This window comes from Pleurodeles waltl, chromosome 1_2, assembly GCF_031143425.1.
Source record: "Pleurodeles waltl isolate 20211129_DDA chromosome 1_2, aPleWal1.hap1.20221129, whole genome shotgun sequence".
NCBI lineage: Eukaryota > Metazoa > Chordata > Amphibia > Caudata > Salamandridae > Pleurodeles > Pleurodeles waltl.
Window position 1 is genome coordinate 343,640,492 of NC_090437.1, and position 19,934 is coordinate 343,660,425.

At 42.4% G+C, this 19,934-nt stretch overlaps 1 protein-coding gene across 1 annotated transcript in view; it reads right to left on the reverse strand.

Annotated features, from left to right (window-relative positions):
- CNTLN (centlein) overlaps window positions 1-19,934 on the reverse strand; it is a 1,263,565-nt gene that overhangs the window by 1,238,551 nt on the left and 5,080 nt on the right. Inside the window, exon 2 of the mRNA XM_069239496.1 lies at window positions 2,819-2,944. Within this exon, the coding sequence (XP_069095597.1) occupies window positions 2,819-2,911 (93 nt within the window). The 5' untranslated portion in view covers window positions 2,912-2,944. The remainder of the gene's footprint in view (window positions 1-2,818; window positions 2,945-19,934) is intronic.

The following is a 19,934-nucleotide window of genomic DNA, read 5'->3' on the forward strand; positions in this document are numbered from 1 at the left end:
TGTTTCTACTCCTGCTTTCCAGGTATCTCTTTTGCTGCCACTGAGAACCATAGCAGTGCCTATTATGGCAGCTTTCAGAACACCAACCTCCCTCCGTGAGGGCTTAGCTGTAAGCATCCAGCGGGGATTGGCAGGTATGCAGCCGTTTCATGCAAAAGTACAGCAACACAAAAATGCAGGGAGATCAAAATGAGCAAAAAGAGCTGATATCAGTTGCAAGGTAGCAAGATGCAGGCTCTTGATATAAAGCAGAAGCATTATAAAAAGGTCTCACTCAGAAACCAAAGTCATCTGTAGTTGACGAAAGATATATAGCTTGCTCATACGCATAAGTTCACAACATTGGGTGCGGCACTGGTACTTCCCCTTACACAACGTTAGTCTCCTTGTTCATGGACTGAGAGCTTGTCTCTTGTGCAATTCTATGTTCTGTTTCTTGGACATTCAGCTAGAGCTGCTAGAAACTGGAACCAATTTTAGTGCCCAGCATCTTCAAAAGTGCTTTAAATCGTACACCTAGCACTCACAGGAGTATTAAAAGGCACTGGGGTATTCTTGTATCATCAGTTCAATCTAGCAATCCACTGCTGGGTTAAGCATATGTATTTACCTGGTCCCTCAAACATGATACTCCTGGTAGTAATGTTGTTAGGACATCTACGATTAGCCCTGTATTACAGCAGCATTCCTAAAGACACTGTCCAAATCAAACACTCAATTATATGTCGTGCTATCATTTAAAACAGCAAATATTTCAGGACGAAGATTTAAAAAAAAAAGACATCTGTAGTAATCTGCCAGAGCAGAAATGACTGAATTAACACACTTTTCAATCAGCCAGAGGGCTTCACCATTTGAGATCTTGCCAGTAAACTATGTATTCCTTTTGAATAGGGCTGGTTACCTTACAATTAATGGTTTGGAGAGAAGTGTCAAATGCCTTAGATAGTTCAGTGTTGAACACTTCAAGTAGGGTGGTAGGTTCAGTATCTGAACAATTAGTGAGAAAACCTGGGAATGCTGTAGGAAAATCAGTATCAGAATCTCCACATGAAAAGATTTCAGATTTCTACTGCTCTGAGTATGGGTTGTCTTTGTGGTTTTACCCAAAGTAGGAAAGTTCATCTGAAATTAAATCCCAAGTATTCTGGCCAAGGGAAAAGAATGTGTTCACTGGTTCTCAGTGTCTATGATGTAAAAAAAATGGAATCCAATCCAGCAGATTACCCAATTGATGGGTCTGTTTTTAATTGGCTGATGGGATACTGAAAATAGCTGTACTGTTCACAACATCAGCGCTGGTGTGGTAGGTTCCTCACACAAGAAGTTGAGACACTCTAAAAGTGACTATGTAATCCAGTTCTAGAAAAAGACAGACGAGCTCTTCGATCAGCTTTGGCAGACAAGTCAGGGCAGGGTGGCCAAAAGCAAGCATAAACTTGGACTGAGGGTTTTTGAATTTTCTGAAAAGTCTTAAATAGTTAATATTCAGATCCCACTATATTTTTTGTCAAAGTAAGGCATAATTGTTTTGTGAACAATCTCTGCAGGTGCTCCCCTTTTCTTCAGGCAGAAATGCCAGCAGCTTGATGATACAGACTTGCTTTTGGCGTGACACAGGCATATCCAGGCAGGCAACAGTTTACTGTCAATGTTGTGTTCACAGAAATGATAGATAGTGGTAAAATAGCTATGAAAAAGGGGCAAATGTTATGTTATTATACAAAAGTCATGAGGTATCAGTGGAAGACAAATCACTGGAAGTGCTGTTAATACTACAGCATTTCCTACAGAGCAACCTGCAGGAAGGAAACCAAATAGATCTATTAGTTGTACCTATTTTAATGTAGATGTGAACCATGCACTTTCAAAAATGTAAAGGGAAGTGAACATTTAAAAGACTACAAATAAGGACTGAGAGGACAGCTATTAAGTAGGGTGCATCTCTGTTGAGTGGAGTCTCAGCCTTCCTTATTTCAGCAATAAACGAAGTTTTTACTAGTGAACTGCAGGAAAACACATTGCTGGGTGTCCTAGAAGGGAAAAAACTAGTTCTAGAAGTAGCAAAATGAAGGCAGAAACAACTCTACTAGAACAGCAGAGGAGGACCGCAACTGCACTTCGAGGATGGCCAACAACCAAGACGGAAGACACAGCGGTCAACACTATTCTAGAGATGTGCAGAGACATCAAGGAAACAAGCATGGCTGATTCATGGGAGTCAGAGCGAAAGGACTGTAGGGGCTCTGTAGTGATAGATGCGAAGACTCATGGACCCCAATGTTACATACTGTGCTGCCCTGTTCCCAGACAGCAGGCATGAGACACACTGGACTGCGTAAGCGCACGAAGGGGTATTCAATTCCGCCCCAGAACAGCAAACAGGTATCAGTACTGTCCTGGGCCTACAAAGAGCTCTGCGTGGCTAACCATTACAGATTACAGGATGTGGCTTAGTCACACACACATATGGAGGCAAAAAAAAAAGGATAGAACAACTGCAAATACAGCAGAAGGACCCCCGACGTGGCCACATACTCGGAACCAGGTTAGCATTGTGCTCTTTAATACAGCTCTAGACTTCAAAGACAGGTTTTGTGAAAACATGACAGTTACGAGGGTTGTCTAAGGAAAGAACTTCGTGTCAGCTTGGACTTTAATATTCCTTTCTCGTTGCACCCTAACAAAGAGCTAGCAAGAATAAAACACTTAAAATACCATACAGCGATCTAATGTGTAACATGAAACGCCAAGTTATCTCAACTTTTTATTTAATTTGGAAGGCCCTCAATTTAATATACCAATCGGTGTAACAAACCTGGCATTGTGCAAGCTCTTCTGACAGGTTACTGACTTCTTCTTGCAGCAACAGGAAATTGTCTTCATTTTGCAAGATTTTTTTGGATGTCATCTTCAGTCAAAATCAAATCAGTTTGCAATGTAACTAAAATAGGGACAAAAAAAAGTAACAATGCATTATAAATTACTATAGTAAGAGGCAATCAGAAGTTGACGGTACTGCCTGGTCAGTAGTTACAGACTTGTTTTAAACTCACTGCTCAGTGATTTCTCATAAAGGAACAATCTGAATGCCATGTTATAGTGTATGTGTTAACACATCATGTTCAAAATAAGGAATTTAAGATGTTTGTGTGCAATCCTGCGACACAATAACTGCTACAGAGAGGGAAAGAAAAATTAATGTCAAAAGAAAAAGGTAGAACAGTAACTCCTTGGCATTCGTGTTTGCAGCAGGTTGTAGTATGCCCTGCCTAAATTCTAGGTGAGAGGAAGGTACTGTATATCGGATTTACAGTTTTAGAGAAAGGAGTCAGTCCATATCCCACTTAGGATCTTACTTGGACCCCAGATATACCTGTGTCTTCTCAATATTGCTCTTTTATGCCAGCCCAAAAGCTTTCAACGAATGATCCCTCTAGGCCCTGAGTTTTTGTTTTTTGTTTGTTTTTAATATTTTTATTGTTTCATATTTTAACCTTAGAGCAATGCAATAGCAATTTAATAGCAATCACACAATGTTAAATTGAGCATCTGACCGTTCTCACGGCTGATATATGAAAATTTGCAGGAAATTCTGCGCCTTTAAAAGAAAGAATAGGTGTGAGAAAAAGGTCCATAAGTGCGTTAGGAAGGCGTGGAATGGTCCAAGTGTAATTCACACAGACTACTTGGCACCTCCAAAACGACTTAAACCCAGATTCACCCCACCCCTGCATTTCCAAATGAAGTGGGGATCTTAAATTCAACTGACACTAAGACTGAACTTTACATGATCATTTTAAAAGCCTCTTTTGTTGATCAGGGGAACCCTACTGCTAGGTTTTGTACCCTTTTTCATTTTTTAGTTCAACAAATAACTCTTATTCAATAAAATAATTAAAATAAAAAATTAATTCCACTCAGTTTAATTCAAATGTGCATGAACTCGCTATTTAGCTCAATTCCTCTTCAAGGAAGATACATCTTTTCTGATGCTGCCAAAGCATCCAATCATAACTACAATGCTGAAGACTCTTTAATATATTTCACCATGCGCAATCCCTTTGCTTTTGAAACATGTTTATTTTATTAAATTTCTATCAGCCTTTATTTTTAAACAAATTGTGGTTAGTTTTGGGGGCTTTTTAATGCTTTGGGTTTGGTTACATGTAGCTTCAGATGTATGTAAGATATCTTGTCATATTTTTGTTTTTAAAAGTGCAATGTCAAGTCAGAGAGAGAGGGGGCTTGTGGTAAGCGGCTACACGACTGACTCATGTGTTTTTCATGCTCGGCTTCGAAGGGATGTGGGCGCCCTTCATGCCAAGGACATTTTGTGGATAGGTACATTGACCCATTTCAGTTCCTATTAGGTTTTGGTGACGGGTCATCAAGTGGTCATTTTCTTAACCTGCAGATTAAATTTGACATGTAGCTTTGTTAGTGACAGCCTCTGCAAGCAATGTGATTGAATTACTTGGCCGACACACAAACTTTTTAATTACTGTGCTAAGGCTTTTTTCCCCAATTTAGACAGAACATTCTTTTTGGACGTTTTAGACATTCGTGAGACGGGACTATTCACTGATCGCCATTACACATTCATTTGTTATACTTCACTTTCATGATAAAATGTACTTACAGTTTGTGCAGTGTTAAAAAGATGCATTAACACTAGTTTTTAAACGTGCAACGAAAGTACTGGCCTTTTTTCAAAACTATCCTTAAAGCGATGTTTTGCTGTGTATGCCTTTTTGGTTTCTTGACTTATGGCAGAAGCTTTATCTCCTGACACTTTTTAAACATTGTTCTTTGAGGATGAATTGTACCTCGGCTAATGCAATTAATTCTGTAAAGGGGCTCTACTCAATATTATTGAGTCCGAAGACGTAGAATTTTTTTTTCTAGGCCAAATGGGGAAAACAAAAACAAAGCCATCCAACAATTACCAAAAACGTCCCCTAACAAAAAGTCAGGGCTGTGCCAATGTGTGGTTCCCTAACCAAGATGATTTACAATAAATTGATTCTGGCTAATAATATGAAATAGGTGTTCGCTCATCTACAAAAACATAATTAACTCACCTCTTATGAATTGCGAAATGTGTAACAAAATTGACAAAAATAGACCATGAAATACCAGATAAGCTTATTTTGCCCACTGCTTCCATCTGTACTGCTCCACTAATCACACAAATGTCCAACGCAGCAAAATAACCCATGAAGATCTACTACTGCTGCTGTACTCACTGCAGTCCTCCAAATAAGATTTTGACACAAATGTATTTTTGTTGGGTAAGAGCCGTCCATTGCATGGTAACAGGTGTCCTTCTCTGCACTGAGTACCGCAGCTTCAACGATACCTGGACCTTTGGTGCCAATTTCTGGTGATAGGTGAATACGGATCATATGGGTGCACCATGACATAGGACTGTGTGACGGATACCAGTCTTGTTAAACCAGGAGGGGGATACAAACCTTTATCCTCTTAAAGGTTAAGGGGATACTGCCCTGGTCGAGAGTTAAGTAGCAAGAGCCTGTAACCACAGCATACCATTTTTGTAATAGTGATCAGTAGAGTGAACAGGCCTTTCTAGCCGTTTCACTGGCATGAGGCCTACGAGTCCATTCATGTAAAGTCCCGCTGCTGTGTACCTAACTCGCCCTTCGCCTACATCATGTTGGCATGTAGCACTGTGCAGTGTGAATTTGTGTCGTAATGTGCGTGCCTGTGTACAGTACAGTCTATGGAGCTGGATGAGACACACACAAATCGCCCCTTCCCCCCATTGCTATACATATGAGTGAAGTGGGCATCCAAGTGTGATCCTCTAGTCAATCCCACAGCCTGTGTTGTGAGATATCAAGCATGGAGTTGCTCCTGTTGGGACAGTCTGCGTCCTGGACAAAGGACAGCATACCTAAAACTGGGCAACACCCAGGGCACAAACCTCAAAGACAAACACACAATCACATGTGTGCCTGGAAGCGAATCATAAGGGAAGCTCTAGTCTCTTAAAATTGTTAGCCATTGGACAGTTAACTATGGCTCTACACCGGCATGCAGAAGTTCAGCACAACATCTAGCTATTGTGACGAGGACTGGGGACCAGGGTCTGCCAGTCTTTCTGCTCGGTGAGGGGACATCACCCAGGAGAAATAAGACCACTTGCCCTGGAGCACTAGCATCTACCTACCATCGAGACAACAGGGCCCTGTGAAGAGGAGAGTTTCTGGAGGGAGGGAGGTCGATTGGGGATCTTGTTGAGTGGATCTCTGAAACAAAATGTGAGATTCTGGTACAGCCTGGACCACTACATCAATAAGGGTGTCTGCCTCTGTTAGGGACCACTGTATGCCAGGTTGGGGCAGTAGTGAAGATTAAAGGGCCAAAGCTCCAGGCCATTACTGCGACCAAAGGGTGCCATTATCAGGTTTGCTGCTGTACACAACCTCTGGATGCCAAGAAGGGGCGGTGGTGAAGAGAGACTGCCATCAACCTGGAGTAGCATGCGCAAGAGAAGCTTAGTTGGTTGAGAGCTTGTGTAAGCAGAGCACTGATATATCTATCAGAACCTCAAAGCCACCCAGGACTCAGGAAGACTTACCGCACGACCAAAGAAGAGCCATGTGCGCCTACTGCCTTGTCCACAGCATCCAGACTACTGCTCATCCCCAGGCCACTGACATATACCTGGACCTTCAATATTGCAACACCAGTGGAAAAGACTGATAAGGGGGCCTCGGAGCCTCTGGGGGAAACTTGTCCCGACCGTAGCGCTACGGCACTAAGGAACTTAGGGCCAGATGTAGCAAGGCATTAGCGCCTCGCAAACGGCGAAAAACGCCGTTTGCGAGGCGCTAATGCCTGTGCGCGATGCAGAAACACATTTTGCGAGTCGGAACCGACTCGCAAAATGTGTTTCCGACTTGCAAATAGGAAGGGGTGTTCCCTTCCTATTTGCAACTCGCACCGCGATGTAAGTTGATTTGTGACCGCAAAAGCGGTCACAAATCAACTCGCAGTTACCATCCACTTGAAGTGGATGGTAACTCATTCGCAAACGGGAAGGGGTCCCCATGGGACCCCTTCCCCTTTGTGAATGATCACAAAAATAATTTTTCAGAGCAGGCAGTGGTCCAATGGACCACTACCTGCCCTGAAAAATACCGAAACAAAAGGTTTCGGTTTATTTTTCAAAGTGCAGCTCGTTTTCCTTTAAGGAAAACGGGTTGCACTTTGAAAAAAAAAAACTGCTTTATTGAAAAGCAGTCGCAAACATGGAGGTCTGCTGACGACAGCAGGCCTCCATGTTTGCGAGTGCCCATAGTCGGTATGGGGCCGCAATTTGCGACCCACCTCATTAATATTAATGAGGTGGGTCATTGCGACCCCATACCGACTCGCAGAAGGTGTCTGAGACACCTTTCTGCATGTGGTTTTGCGAGTTGCAATTTGCGAGTCTCTATGACTCGCAAATTGCAACTCGCAAAACCATACTTACCTACATCTGGCCCTTAGACTTTTAAAAAGCCATTGAAGTACTTCTAAAGCTCATACTGATTATCAAAGCCTAGCCTGAATGTTGCTTCATGTAAAATGCAGAACAACCAGTGCTTAGACATAGAAGTAAGAATCAAGATTTTATTCCGACAATGCTAGAGTGGCAGCTTTATGAAGACTGCTTTTATTTTTCTGATGTGCTGTATTTCATTTTGTGTTTGTATATAAATATTCCCTTTTTCATAAAAGCAAATATCACGTTCAACATTAATATAATGGGGTTGCTAAGCGTATTTTGAATCTTCGTGTTATGCCAGTGTATACCTTGCAAATACTCCCCCAAGGGAAGCCTTGGATTGCTCAAACTACCTGACCAATGAGAGTCAGTTACTCAGGCCCCATAGTAGTTTGCGCACTGGGATATCAGGAATAAAAGGCCTCACCTCCCCCACCCCCCCATTTGGGCGCAGTTATTCCTGTTTAATTTGATGTCTTTATTTGCCTTATGTGCTTCCATTATGAGCTCCAAGAGCTTTACTTTATTCGAGCGCCCCCGGAAAAAGATCCCAGTACTCAATGTAGGAAGTGTGGGAGATGAATACCGTATTTAAGGGTGTACCCACCCACTGCCGGGTCTTGATCTCCATTTGGCTTTAATCATCGGATGATTACAGACAGGATGTTTTGAAGTATCAAACCCGCGCTCCAGCCACCGTATCCAGGGTCTCCACAACTTTACCGCTTCCTTCGCACCAGATCGATCTGAATCCATCCTACCTATATTGACTGCAGCACTCAGCCATTCACTTAGTGGGGGCTCTCAAAGATGTCCATTGCTTGCAGATCTCCCTTCTACCCAACAGTATCAAGAAAAACACCAAGTTTCTTCCATACCCATACAGATTTCCCATCTTGGGTGACCACCCAAGGAGGGCCAATTCTGGAGTCATATCAAACTGAAGGTGTAGCACTTCAGTTAGAACCTCCCTAACCTCTGCCCAGAAGTTCTAAATGTAAGGGCAGGAAACAAACATATGGAGGTCGTCTGTCATGCAAAAAACACATTTTCTGCGATCTGTATTCCCTACACCTCTACATTTAGCCATCTATGAAGGAAAAAAAATATGATTTCTCTTTAGACATGCTGGTTTTACCATTTGGCAAAGGAGTCGCCATGAAATTAGCCATAGGCGAGTGACATCTTAATTCGGAAAGGATTTACCCCATAGGGAGGGAGGATGGGAGGTCCTGATCTTTATCCAGGCTTTCCACCAATTAGCTATATTAGACTGCCACGTCTTTCTTACAAATTGGTCTTTTAACCAACAGCGCCTCCAGCTCATTTTTGTCGGTTCCCAGCTCTCGCATACATTGAGCCCAACTTTGCAGTTGGTAATATTTGAATTTTGATAATTACCCCCCCCCATCTTTGCCGCAAGTTCCTCCCAGGAGCTGAGCTTCCCATTTTGGAGTATCTGACCGCATTCCACGATACCAGCCTCCTTTAGAGGGAGTGATAAGAAGTCTTTAAGGCACTCTGGTGTACCAGGGGAGTCCCACACAGGAGCATAGGTGCTGTACTAGGACAGGTTTGTTGTTTTCCTTACCTGGGCCGAAAGCTGAGCGGCAGCCAGCAAGACTTTCACTCTTACTTTTTTGTAGAATCTCAGGTGACCAAATTTATACCTGAATTTTGCTGCTTCTCCTCCGACACCTTTTAACATAACTAACTGTAACTGATTGTCCCCTTCCCCGGATAATAGATCTTTTGCGTTCTTTAAGTGAAAGGCCCAAGCATATAGTTGGATGTCTGGTAGAGCTATCCCTCCTCTGTCATATTTCCTTCTCAACTTCCTCCTTGCGATTCCCTTAAAAGCCCAGATGAAGGAGTCAATTTTAGCTTGTCGTTTTTGTATCAAGGTCTTGTTAAAAGGAAGAGGAATCATGTTAAAAAGGAAGGTGAGCTTTGGAAGAATGGACATTTGTATTAAATTTACTCTTCCATATAAAGATAACGGAAGGTGCGACCAACTTAACAAAAGCTTATTAACCTCTTTTGTGACATAGTTAAAATTACCTCTGCTATAGCTTCCAGGTCGTTGCTAATCTTAACGCCCAGATATTTTATTTCTCTTTTCTCCAAAGTATGCTCCACCTCCATGTTCCATGTCATAATTTCCGTCTTGGACATATTAACTGCATATCCAGACACCTTGCCGAAATCTGATGTCAAGTACTCTAACCTACCCAGCGTGGAGCGCAGATTGCTTGTATAAATCATAATGCCATCCGCATATAGTGATATTTTCTTTTCCCAGTCAGCACAAATAAATGGCTTAATTAAGTGATCCTTCCAGATCTTCAAAGCCAGCGGCTCAATATAAAGATTAAATAACAATGGGGAAGAGCGGTCAGCCCTGCCTGGTACCCATTGTAATTTTATAAGCTGTGGTTATATTCCCATTTAGCAATAATCTGGCTGTAGGGGCACTAAAAGATACTTCTCAGTACCCTGCAAAAATTCTCCCCAAAATTGTGATGTACTAAAAGAGTGCTTAGATATCTCCAGCTCACTCTATCGAAAACCTTAGTAGCATCCACGGTTATTACGGCCAGGGGGACCTCGCCTTTGCCAGGTCGATAGCTCCAATCAGATCGTGAGATAACTCATGCAATACCTTCCCTTTAAAAAGCCCTTCTGGTCTTCCTGAATCAGTTTCCCAGCCACCTTACCAAACCTTTTTGCCAAGATATCAGAAAATAACTTAGTCATTATTCCATCATGAGATTGGTCTGTAGGATTCAAATGTCAGGGGTCCTCTCCTGGTTTTAGTATAAGGGTTATTGTTGCTTCTTCCCATGATTTTGGAAGGGGGCTATCTCCTCTTAGAACACCACTGAATAGCTCAGTTAAAACCGGGTTGATTAGCTCCTTCATCCCTTGATAAAATTCAATAGGCAACCCGTCAAGTCCTGACACCTTCTCCTTTTTATGGGAGAGCACAAAGTGCTTTGTCCATTCTGTAATCTCTCTTTGGGCTTGAAACCACGCCCATGCCATGTCAGTCACTTACATTGGTTCGTGGGCTTGCCTTTTAAAATCCACTTGCCTTCATTTGTGAAAGGCATGCATACGTCATGCCTTTTCCGGTGTTTAGCCCACCTACACAGCACCGGTAAAGTACCAAAAACATACGAGGCTCGATGTTTTCAGCCTGGAGTCCAGACTACTTTATCTGTTTATTTTCCACGCAGCGCGATCACTCTGCATTTTACATAGCGCAATTGCGCTGCGTTTTCTTTGCTTTACAACGCTAATAGCTCTAACTCGAACAAATGCAAGACCCGTTGCATTGAAAATGCTTGTTACCCTTACTAACAGCATGCAGCACCTCCTCCAATGTTATCATCTGCTCTAACTCTGCCTTTCCCCTTCAGCAAATTTTTCCATCTGCAACTATTCAAACCACTCTGGTCTTAATGATGTTAATGTTGTCGGAGCTTCAGTGTACAAGGACTCAAAGAAGTTCACAAAGGTCTGTTGTACCTCTAAGGTCTCCCTCAACACGTTCCCAGAGATAGTGCATCTTATCTCTCTTACTTCACTTATTAGGTCAGCCTTTGTTTACCATGCCAGGCATTTTCCTGCACTTTCACTATATTCAAAGTGCTCTGCCGACTCGTATAAACACTAATAGCTTTACAGCACTCGGGCATTACGTGCCTCATGGCAATTGTCTAATGGCAATTAACCTATTTGGGTTATCAAATCATTCATGAAACATACCGGTAGACTCCTTGGGGAATTTAGTGCTTCTACCATATCTCTTGGATTAATGGCTCTGTATCTGTTTTTAGAATTACGACCTCAGACTTATTAGGGTCTCCTACGTACAGTTACTCCTCATCCGGTTGGATTTTTTCCTACTGCGGCACACTTATACTCAACAGCCCGACTACAGGTAGTTCACTAATCATTACATATTCGTGCAATACGTATTTTCTGGGTACTGGTTAGTACTAGTTGCCCCTTTCCGTCATCTGCAGTAATTTTGGGCGCTGCTCCCATTTATTTTCTCCTTCCAGTTTCAGATACAAAGAATACACTAAGTTGGACTGACTTAATGATCTTGTTCAATTAAATCGTCCTTTAGGCATGGTTACAAGACCATATTTTCCATTCCTTTTTTTAATACACACATTACTTCACTTATTTTCTGGTTTACTCACATTTATTTTATTTTAGTTTATGTGTATTCACACATGGTGTTCTACGGCGCTAATACACAACTATTTCAGCTTTTCTTAATCACTGGATTGGTTTGGAATATTGGTGAGTCTCTCTTTTTCCTTAAATACGAACACTTGGTGTTTCCTCATCAGCCTTATATAAGCCTTTTTGAATTGCCATGTCCACTTTTTCTATATCTGGCTGTTCGTCACACTGAGCTCTTCATTCACCTTAGGTTCCTCTTTGGGGACCGAGACTTTTTTCCGATTTTCTATCTGGCATTTCTATCTTTATGCTGTTCAGTTAAGAACAAAATAAAGTATGTGTATATATATATATATTTTTTTTTTTCTGCAGCCTTGAAAAAGTCACCAGCGTGACGAAACACGTGCTGGCTGTGTTTGGATGATGTTCTCTCTCAGTGAATTTAACTGCGCTTTCAAATAAAGAGACTTTCTTCCAAGAACATGTGAATACCTACGTGCCTTCTTCTTCTTCTGTTTAACGGAACTCACGCACCGCAGATCCTATTACCTACATCATACTGCTATTTACACTGTGTGCTGTGGTCTGTTTTGCTCAAAAATATATTCAAAGTGCGCTAGTTTACTTGCTTCCCACCTGTCTTTTACTCTGGCTTCTATAATGGCAGCTAAGTAAGCCCTTTTCAGCAGAATTTCACTCCACAAGACCTCATGCACCTCCTCTTGTATCTGTGATTCTACTAACTTCCCCTCTATGAGGGCAATGCCTTGATCCAATTCCTGTATTGCCTTCCTATACTCTTTATTTTTTTGGGACTGAAATGCAAATCAAAGTGCCCCTTATGAAAGCTTTATAGGAATCCCAGACCACGTGAGGTGCTGCCGACTTTATATTGAGTTCAAAGAACTCGCTGGTCTTAACCTTCAGTGTTTCTATCACCTCCAGATCATTTAAAAGTGAACGTTCTAGGGTCCACCTCCTGAATTGAGCACTAGATTTACACCCCTCAAAACCACTGCTGTGTGATCGGACAAGTGGGCCGCTATGTGTTGGACATCTAGAATTACCCCCATGAGTGTCCTATCTATCAAGAAGTAATCTATCCTGGAATGATGTGTATATTTCTTATTGTGGTATGTATAGCCTCGGGACCGTCCATGATTCTCTCTCCAAATGTATAACAACGCAAACTGTTTCATTACTCATCTAAAGTATGTCTGTGATTTTGGGCATCCTAAAGATCTATTTTTACTTGATTTGTCCAGTGAATTTCTAGAACTACATTAAAATCGCCTGACATTATGATTGGGAATGGAGCATCTAGGAGTCCCCAGCACAGTTCTTGCAAAGGCTCTATATCATCCGTGTTAGGACCATAAGCTGCTAATGTGTAAGCATTTTTGAAAATTTTAATGTTTGCTAAAACCCACCTGCTCTTCCCGTCTGATTTGTAGCTCAAAATTGAGGCACTTAGCTGTTTCTTGATCAAGATTAGGACCCTCCTTGAGTAAGGCATTATCTGTACACACCATCTGCTTCACCCACCTCAAGGCTTTGAAGATTGCGTGAGATCATTTGCTAGTGAGGTGTGACTCTTGTAGTATTACTGTTTGGACCGGGGCATCCCTGACATACTGAAGAATATAATCCCTCCTGGACCTCGCTCGTAGACCATTCGCATTCCAAGATAGAAGTTGAAGTTCTGTATGATCTATCTGCTGCACTTTTCCTGGCACTTATAGGTTTGTGTGTGGTGTACACTCTCCAAAAACCTGCTGTGTTCGAGGCACAACCCTTTTTCTTTTTTTTCCTTTCCTCCCTATGCTCCCCACCCTGTGTTCCCCTTCACCCCTAATTACCCCCTCCCTAGAGAACCCGCCCCTGCTCCAGATTTGGCTAAAAAGCCATTAAGCACTGTAGGGCCTGACTAAATGTACCAAACAGAGAAGAAAAAAAAAGACAGAACAGAAGAGCGGAAATAATGCTTCATACAGTTAAAAAACATTTTTGATAAATTAAAAAAAAAAAAAAAAAAAAAAAAAAAAAACACCACAAGGAGGAAAAGGGCAAGGGAATGTAAATAAGGAATTCTGCCTCCCAACCAGACCCTCATGGCTTGTTTCTAGGTGACTCTAGTAGATTATCTGCTTCTTCCCAGTCCTTCAGGTTACACATTTTATAATTTATCATGACCCTCAAAGTCTCAGGAAACCTGAACTGTGCTGTAGCACCAAGTTTTTCAAAATCATCCAGCCTTTTACCTAGCTCCCATTGTTTATTTAGGGTCATATGTGAAATATCTGACCTAACTTCAAAAGAACAGTCCTTACCGATCAGCGTTCCCAGCTTTAGGGCCTTATACAAAATGTTTACTTTGACAGTGTAAGTGAGAAAGTTCACTAGGATGCTCCTAGGATTGTTTTTGTTTGCAAGCTTCCGAAACGGATGTTGGTGCACTCTCTGGATGTAATTTGCTAACATTGACTCCGGACCCTACCAAGCACTGCTTTGTATCAATAGCTCGATCACTAGAACCTTAATATTTTCACCTACTTTTCCTTCCGGAACATTCATCAACCTAATGTTGTTTCATCTTGCATTGTTTTCTAACTATTCAAGCTTGTCGATACTCTTTATTTTTAACCTTCAGTTTGTCTATCTCTTGCCTATCCCTTGCGGAAATTGCTTTTAATTCAATTCTTCTAGTTGGATTGCCAAGGCCTGAGTTCTTTGTGTTAATATGTCTAACTTGTCTGCTACTCCTTCGCAGACTTCCTATATCTCCTTCTGGTTGGCCTGGGATATTGCAAAGCAGTTCCTGACCTCTTTCGCTAAAGACTGCAAAAGTAACTCCAAGGGACCAACGTGTGGACTCTGTGGTTTATGATCAACCGCGTGGGTGCCCAGAGAACTTCCGCACTGCTGTACGTTCAAGACTGCTACTCCTACTCCACATGGGGACTCTTGAGGGCCACCTGATTCATGTATTAACAGAGTTGTGGTTTCAGACAAGCCACTCACAGACCGATTTTCAGTGGTTTCCGGACCAATTTCACTGGGCGCCCTTCTTCCTGAAGGCGGCAAACATGGTACCAGGACTGCTTATATAGGGCCCTTTTACAATCCCTCTTTGTTATTATTCTCCATGCCCTTGCCAGTTCCTCCACCGGGATACGGAGGTGGGAGAGGTGTAGCCTGGGGCCCGGATAAGCCCTCCTGCACTTTGAAAAAGGACCTGACCTGGTGGATTAGCTCACCTGACCTCTCCGAGGAACCCCCGCCCCGTCCTTACAGACGCCCAGAGGGCATACTTCTCCAGCCTCCCAGCCCTTATATTCTGAGGGCCCAGCCTCCCCCTTCCCCTTTCTCCCCAATCACTATACCGCTTTACTTGAGGCTCCTTCTTGCCTTCCAGGAGAGCTGGGTCTTGTCTGCGTTTCCGATCCACTGTGGAGGCCAAATCTTGTTGCCTGTAGGGAGATACAGGAGTCTCCTCACTGGTGCTGCCTCTGCTGCCCCCACTAACTCCCCTCAGCGTAACCCTGGAAGTGAGTTTCCAAATCTTCCTCACTTCCAAGGCGGCTCTGCTCCAGCAGACGCCGTCCTCGACCTGTATTTCCACCCCCGGCTTCAGCGCCTCCAAGCCTAGATACAGATCGTGGCTCCGCTCGCAGCTTGCCTGCCTCCTGAAGGGAGGACCGGGGCAACCAGGACACGTCAGGTAATGGACGGGGGATACCAATCCCCTCGCACCTCCATTACTTTAATTAAATGCGCAGTGCATTCCGTTCACACCACAAGCCCAACCAGCGCCACAACCAGCTCAGCAGCTGACCACTATGTTCTTCACCCGTCTCCTCCTATAACTCTGTCAGAAGGCCATTCAGGCCTGCAGTTATTCCTGCTTGCCGAGTGGCCCTCTGGAAGGGATTCTGACAATTTTACTTTCTATTTCAGGAAGTTGGGAATAAAACAGTAACTTAGGGAGGAAAAAAAAGGAATTCAAATAAATAGGACATACAAAGGTCATTATAAAATATTCTGACCACCTCCCTCCCCCCTTAAAAAAAGCTACAGGGCTTTCTACTACTATCCATTAGATGTACAATTCAATGTTCACTCAAGCTGAAATTACAGAACCTGGTGATACTGCCATTCCTGTGTGGATGACCCCTGGCTGTATATTACAGTGGACAGTAAAGAAATCTAGTCAATATCTTAGTTGACTCTTTGGGATGAATGAATGATAGCATGTTACAGTTTTATGTTGCTAAAATAGAAGTGTTTCTGTTTGAGGCAACAAGATTGCTGCAAAAACAGCAAAACAGACTAACAATCTCTGCCTGGCTTGGAAAAGCAACCAAACTCAAAAATGAATTGGGAAACTCTTCAATCACTTACTTCGCTTCAACTGCATACTCAAGTCCTCCTTTACAATTATAGCATAACAAATCTTTACCAAAAAGGCCTTCTCGTTCTGCCAAAGTTACACCAGAACTGGTGCAGCCGTAGTTAATACAAAACTGGACTTTAGCAGCATTCGTTGTGGAATCCCAAATCCTCAGCACCACCACTAGTCAGAATACAAATCAGAACAACATGTACACTGAGACGACACACTCTCATTCTACTTCAGAGACCACACACATAGCTCTTTATGGTGAGCCACCCTAGCTACCACCATAAATCTTAATGGAGACCACAAGACCGTGTAATTTCATACACAGCTGCCTTTCCTCCATGTTACCTTTCTGTGGAACACTGTCAGCCTTTTGTGTGCATTTTATATTCTTTGTGCTTCATTAATGCGTAAATCTTGGATTCACTTTTAAAATGTACATATAAACACTGACATGTTGCTATTGCCTTTGAAACAAAATTGCTAGGTCTTGTTAAAGTGTTTTTTTCTGGCTTATATCAAGTAGTTCTCAATTAGACAATGCTATTTGTGCAAAATGGATGTGTCCTACTGCATGTTCACTGTACATTATTTCTGCAGCACGAAGTTAAAGCAGACTCATATTTATTTCAATTGACAGTGTTCTTGAAGAAAGCTTTCCAACAAGAACACAATAATGTATTTTTAGGATTCTTCCACTAGCTCACTATACTAACTTTATTCACAACAGTGTGTGGTTGTTCTTGTAACTAGTGTGTCTTGTCATCTCCAGGTGACATTAGCACAGAGAGGGTATAATTCATATTCATGTAGTGAGGTAGTGCTTAGATGATCCCGGCAATATAACTTTTTTATAGATTTGCTACGATTTGCTAAAAGTGTAATTATTTTGCTCACACCAAGATGATTTTGCAGAAAGTATGGACTTCCTATGCAAGGAAATTGTATATAAACCCCAGAGTTTGGTGGTGAACCAGATTTTTCCTGAAGACTATTTATTGCTACTAGGGATGCTGAGAGTTTTCTTTTTGATTTTGTTGCTCACTAGGGACGTAGAATGTTTCTAATTTACACATTATTCTCTATTGTCCTCTATATGGAGTGCCTTCACAGCATTGATTCTTTATGCAATCTCACCTTATATTTTCTGTATCACACCTTTAGGATTTTTGTATTTTTTTAAAAATAATTTCTATCTCTTCTCTAGAACTCAATTTATTGAGCATGTCCTCAATTAATTAATATGCTGTAAGGAACCTTATCACGGGGACACATTGCTTCATAAATCTGAGGTTAAACAGAGTGTCCGATTCATCCACCCCATGGCATGCTTTTGAGGAAATCATTTGTTGTGTACAATTTTAGGGGTTCCCTGACTCCACATCATCATATCAGCCTTTGATCAGATGGCACCTCTTTCACTTTTCTCTTTAGCATACTCCAAACTCAAATAGTTTATGGCCTCTGATCCAGCCACCACTGTATGGTCACCCATCACATCCTTCATGATCACACCAACAAAGATAAATATCCTGTAGTTTTGAAACTCTTCATAGCCTCCTTATTTTCCTGCAGCAACACCCTCCCATGTCACACCAACGGACACATAGGAGTTCAATTTGACAGCAACCTGCATCTTAGTAACACCATGACATTTTCCCCAACTACTGCACATTGAAAAGTGCAAACAATTCCAGAGGGTTAAATTACATTGGTTTCTACACTCCCAAACACCTCATCACATTAATTCCTCAGAATTCAATGAACTATAGAAGGGTCAATATTCTATCTACTGGCATTAGATTTGGCCCACTGAAGAAATTAACTCTGCTAGTTGTACACTGTTCAGCCTCAATCACCACCACATGTGAACATGAATCAGAATGGATCAAGAGGTCAGCCATAACAAAGGGACCACTGAAAAATGCTGTTCTTTGGCTCAATATGTTTATTTGGTTGAATTTGACTACTTTACTAACCTCATTTTATATCCATATGTACTCTACCCACTTAAGTCTGTGAGGGGGCTGACGCAGTTTGTGTTGCTTGTTTAAACTCAAACACTGTCAACCTCCAAAAATTCTAAAGTGGACAATACCTAAATTGTTAACACTAAACAAAAAGCCTAATGAATGTAAAAAACGTAAGGACTCATTACGAGTTTGGCGGTCCAACTATCAAACGCACGGGGTGAGGCTGCAGTCATGCAGGCAGCCTCACCCTGTCGTATTACGATGTTGCCACCGGACTGACTAGTGGAAACATTGTATTACAATGTTTCTGCCAATCAACTCAGTGGAAACAGTGCAGTGGCATTGACTCCCTTTGGGGAGCCGAGGTCAATGCCATAGCACACTAGCACCCTTGAAATGTGCACTGTCTGCTCTGCAGACAGTGCGCATTCTGGAGGTGCTGGCGGCGGGCCACTGCATTGCCCATGCCCTGGGTAGTGCAGGAGCCCTCACTGGACCCCACCACTGGCTTTCCACCAGCCTTTCCACAGCAGTTGCACTGCCATGGAAAGGCTGGCGGGAAGTGGAGTTGTGATCAGCAAGGAAGTACCGCCAACCTGCTGGGCCCCCTGATCCCAGTGGCGACAGCAATCTCCTGGCGGCCCAACTGTCAGGGTCGTAATCTGGCAGTCGGACTGCCAGAATGCAGGAGTCCGACCACCACCACGGGTCTGGCGGTCATCAGACCACCAAACTCCTAATGAGCCCCTTAATGTTTAAGCGTACAATCCACTACTAACCCTCATCATGCAGTGGTGCCCAACTTTGACTCAGAGGCCCAAGGTCAAGCGAGATTTTTAAAACTGTAGATAGCCTGAGGATCTGGTATGGCTCAGGGACTCATATAATGATGGAAACATTGTCTATTTTACCGGTTGTGTATTCAATGTCAAAATAGTTACTCAACAAGAGAGATCAACTTTCTCGGAAAGATCGTGAATTCCAACCTCTCACTGCAGTGTTTATTAAGATGACCAGATGTTGTTGATGCAATCTCTTCTTGTTGGCTAAATAAACAGCTTAGTGTCTGCAATGTCAAAAACAATAAATGTAACCTTATCTCAGAAGGGTGTGCTCCTCTACCACAGACAGGCAATGCCCTACGTTGGAGGCCAGCTTGAAAATGTATTGTGGTTTAACACTTCAAAAGGATGCAGGCTCCTCACCCAAACTAGGTGGCATGCTTCATCATAGGGGTCACTCTTCACCAGCAAACGAGTTGCTTGACAGGCTCATATTGAGTTCTTTTCAGAGCACTGTAGGATCGCTCAATTAAATTGGTCCCTGTATGCTAAAATTGTATATAGAGGTGCTCAGGTTATTATTCAGGTCCAGTACCTTATGTTAAAAAAATAAAAGTGGATGGGGTTAAAGTAACTTTAGAGACCTCCCTCATCCTATACCACAGTCAACATGTTTATGCCCCAAATCTCAGGGCATTCCTTAGGACCTTAGGGGACCCTATGCTAACCCTAATGGTGTGATGAATGTATTGTGATCATATCAAAGAGGACAACATGTTACCACAATGTAATTAGCATTTAAAGCTCAAAACGGACAACACTTTGTTCCGTAATTACTTTATCAGACATGAACACACAGAGGATCCTAATTTTTCTAAACCTATATTCTCTTTTAATAAAAGGAGGAAAGAAAATCTGAGACACAATGGTAAATACCAGAAAACAGATCATAAACAAAAACAGGCCAAAAAGCACCCTTGGAATCTGCTGAGCATGTCTGGTCATAGACCATGTGGATCGTGCAGCATATGCAAATACACCAAGTACTTGGACCTGGGCCT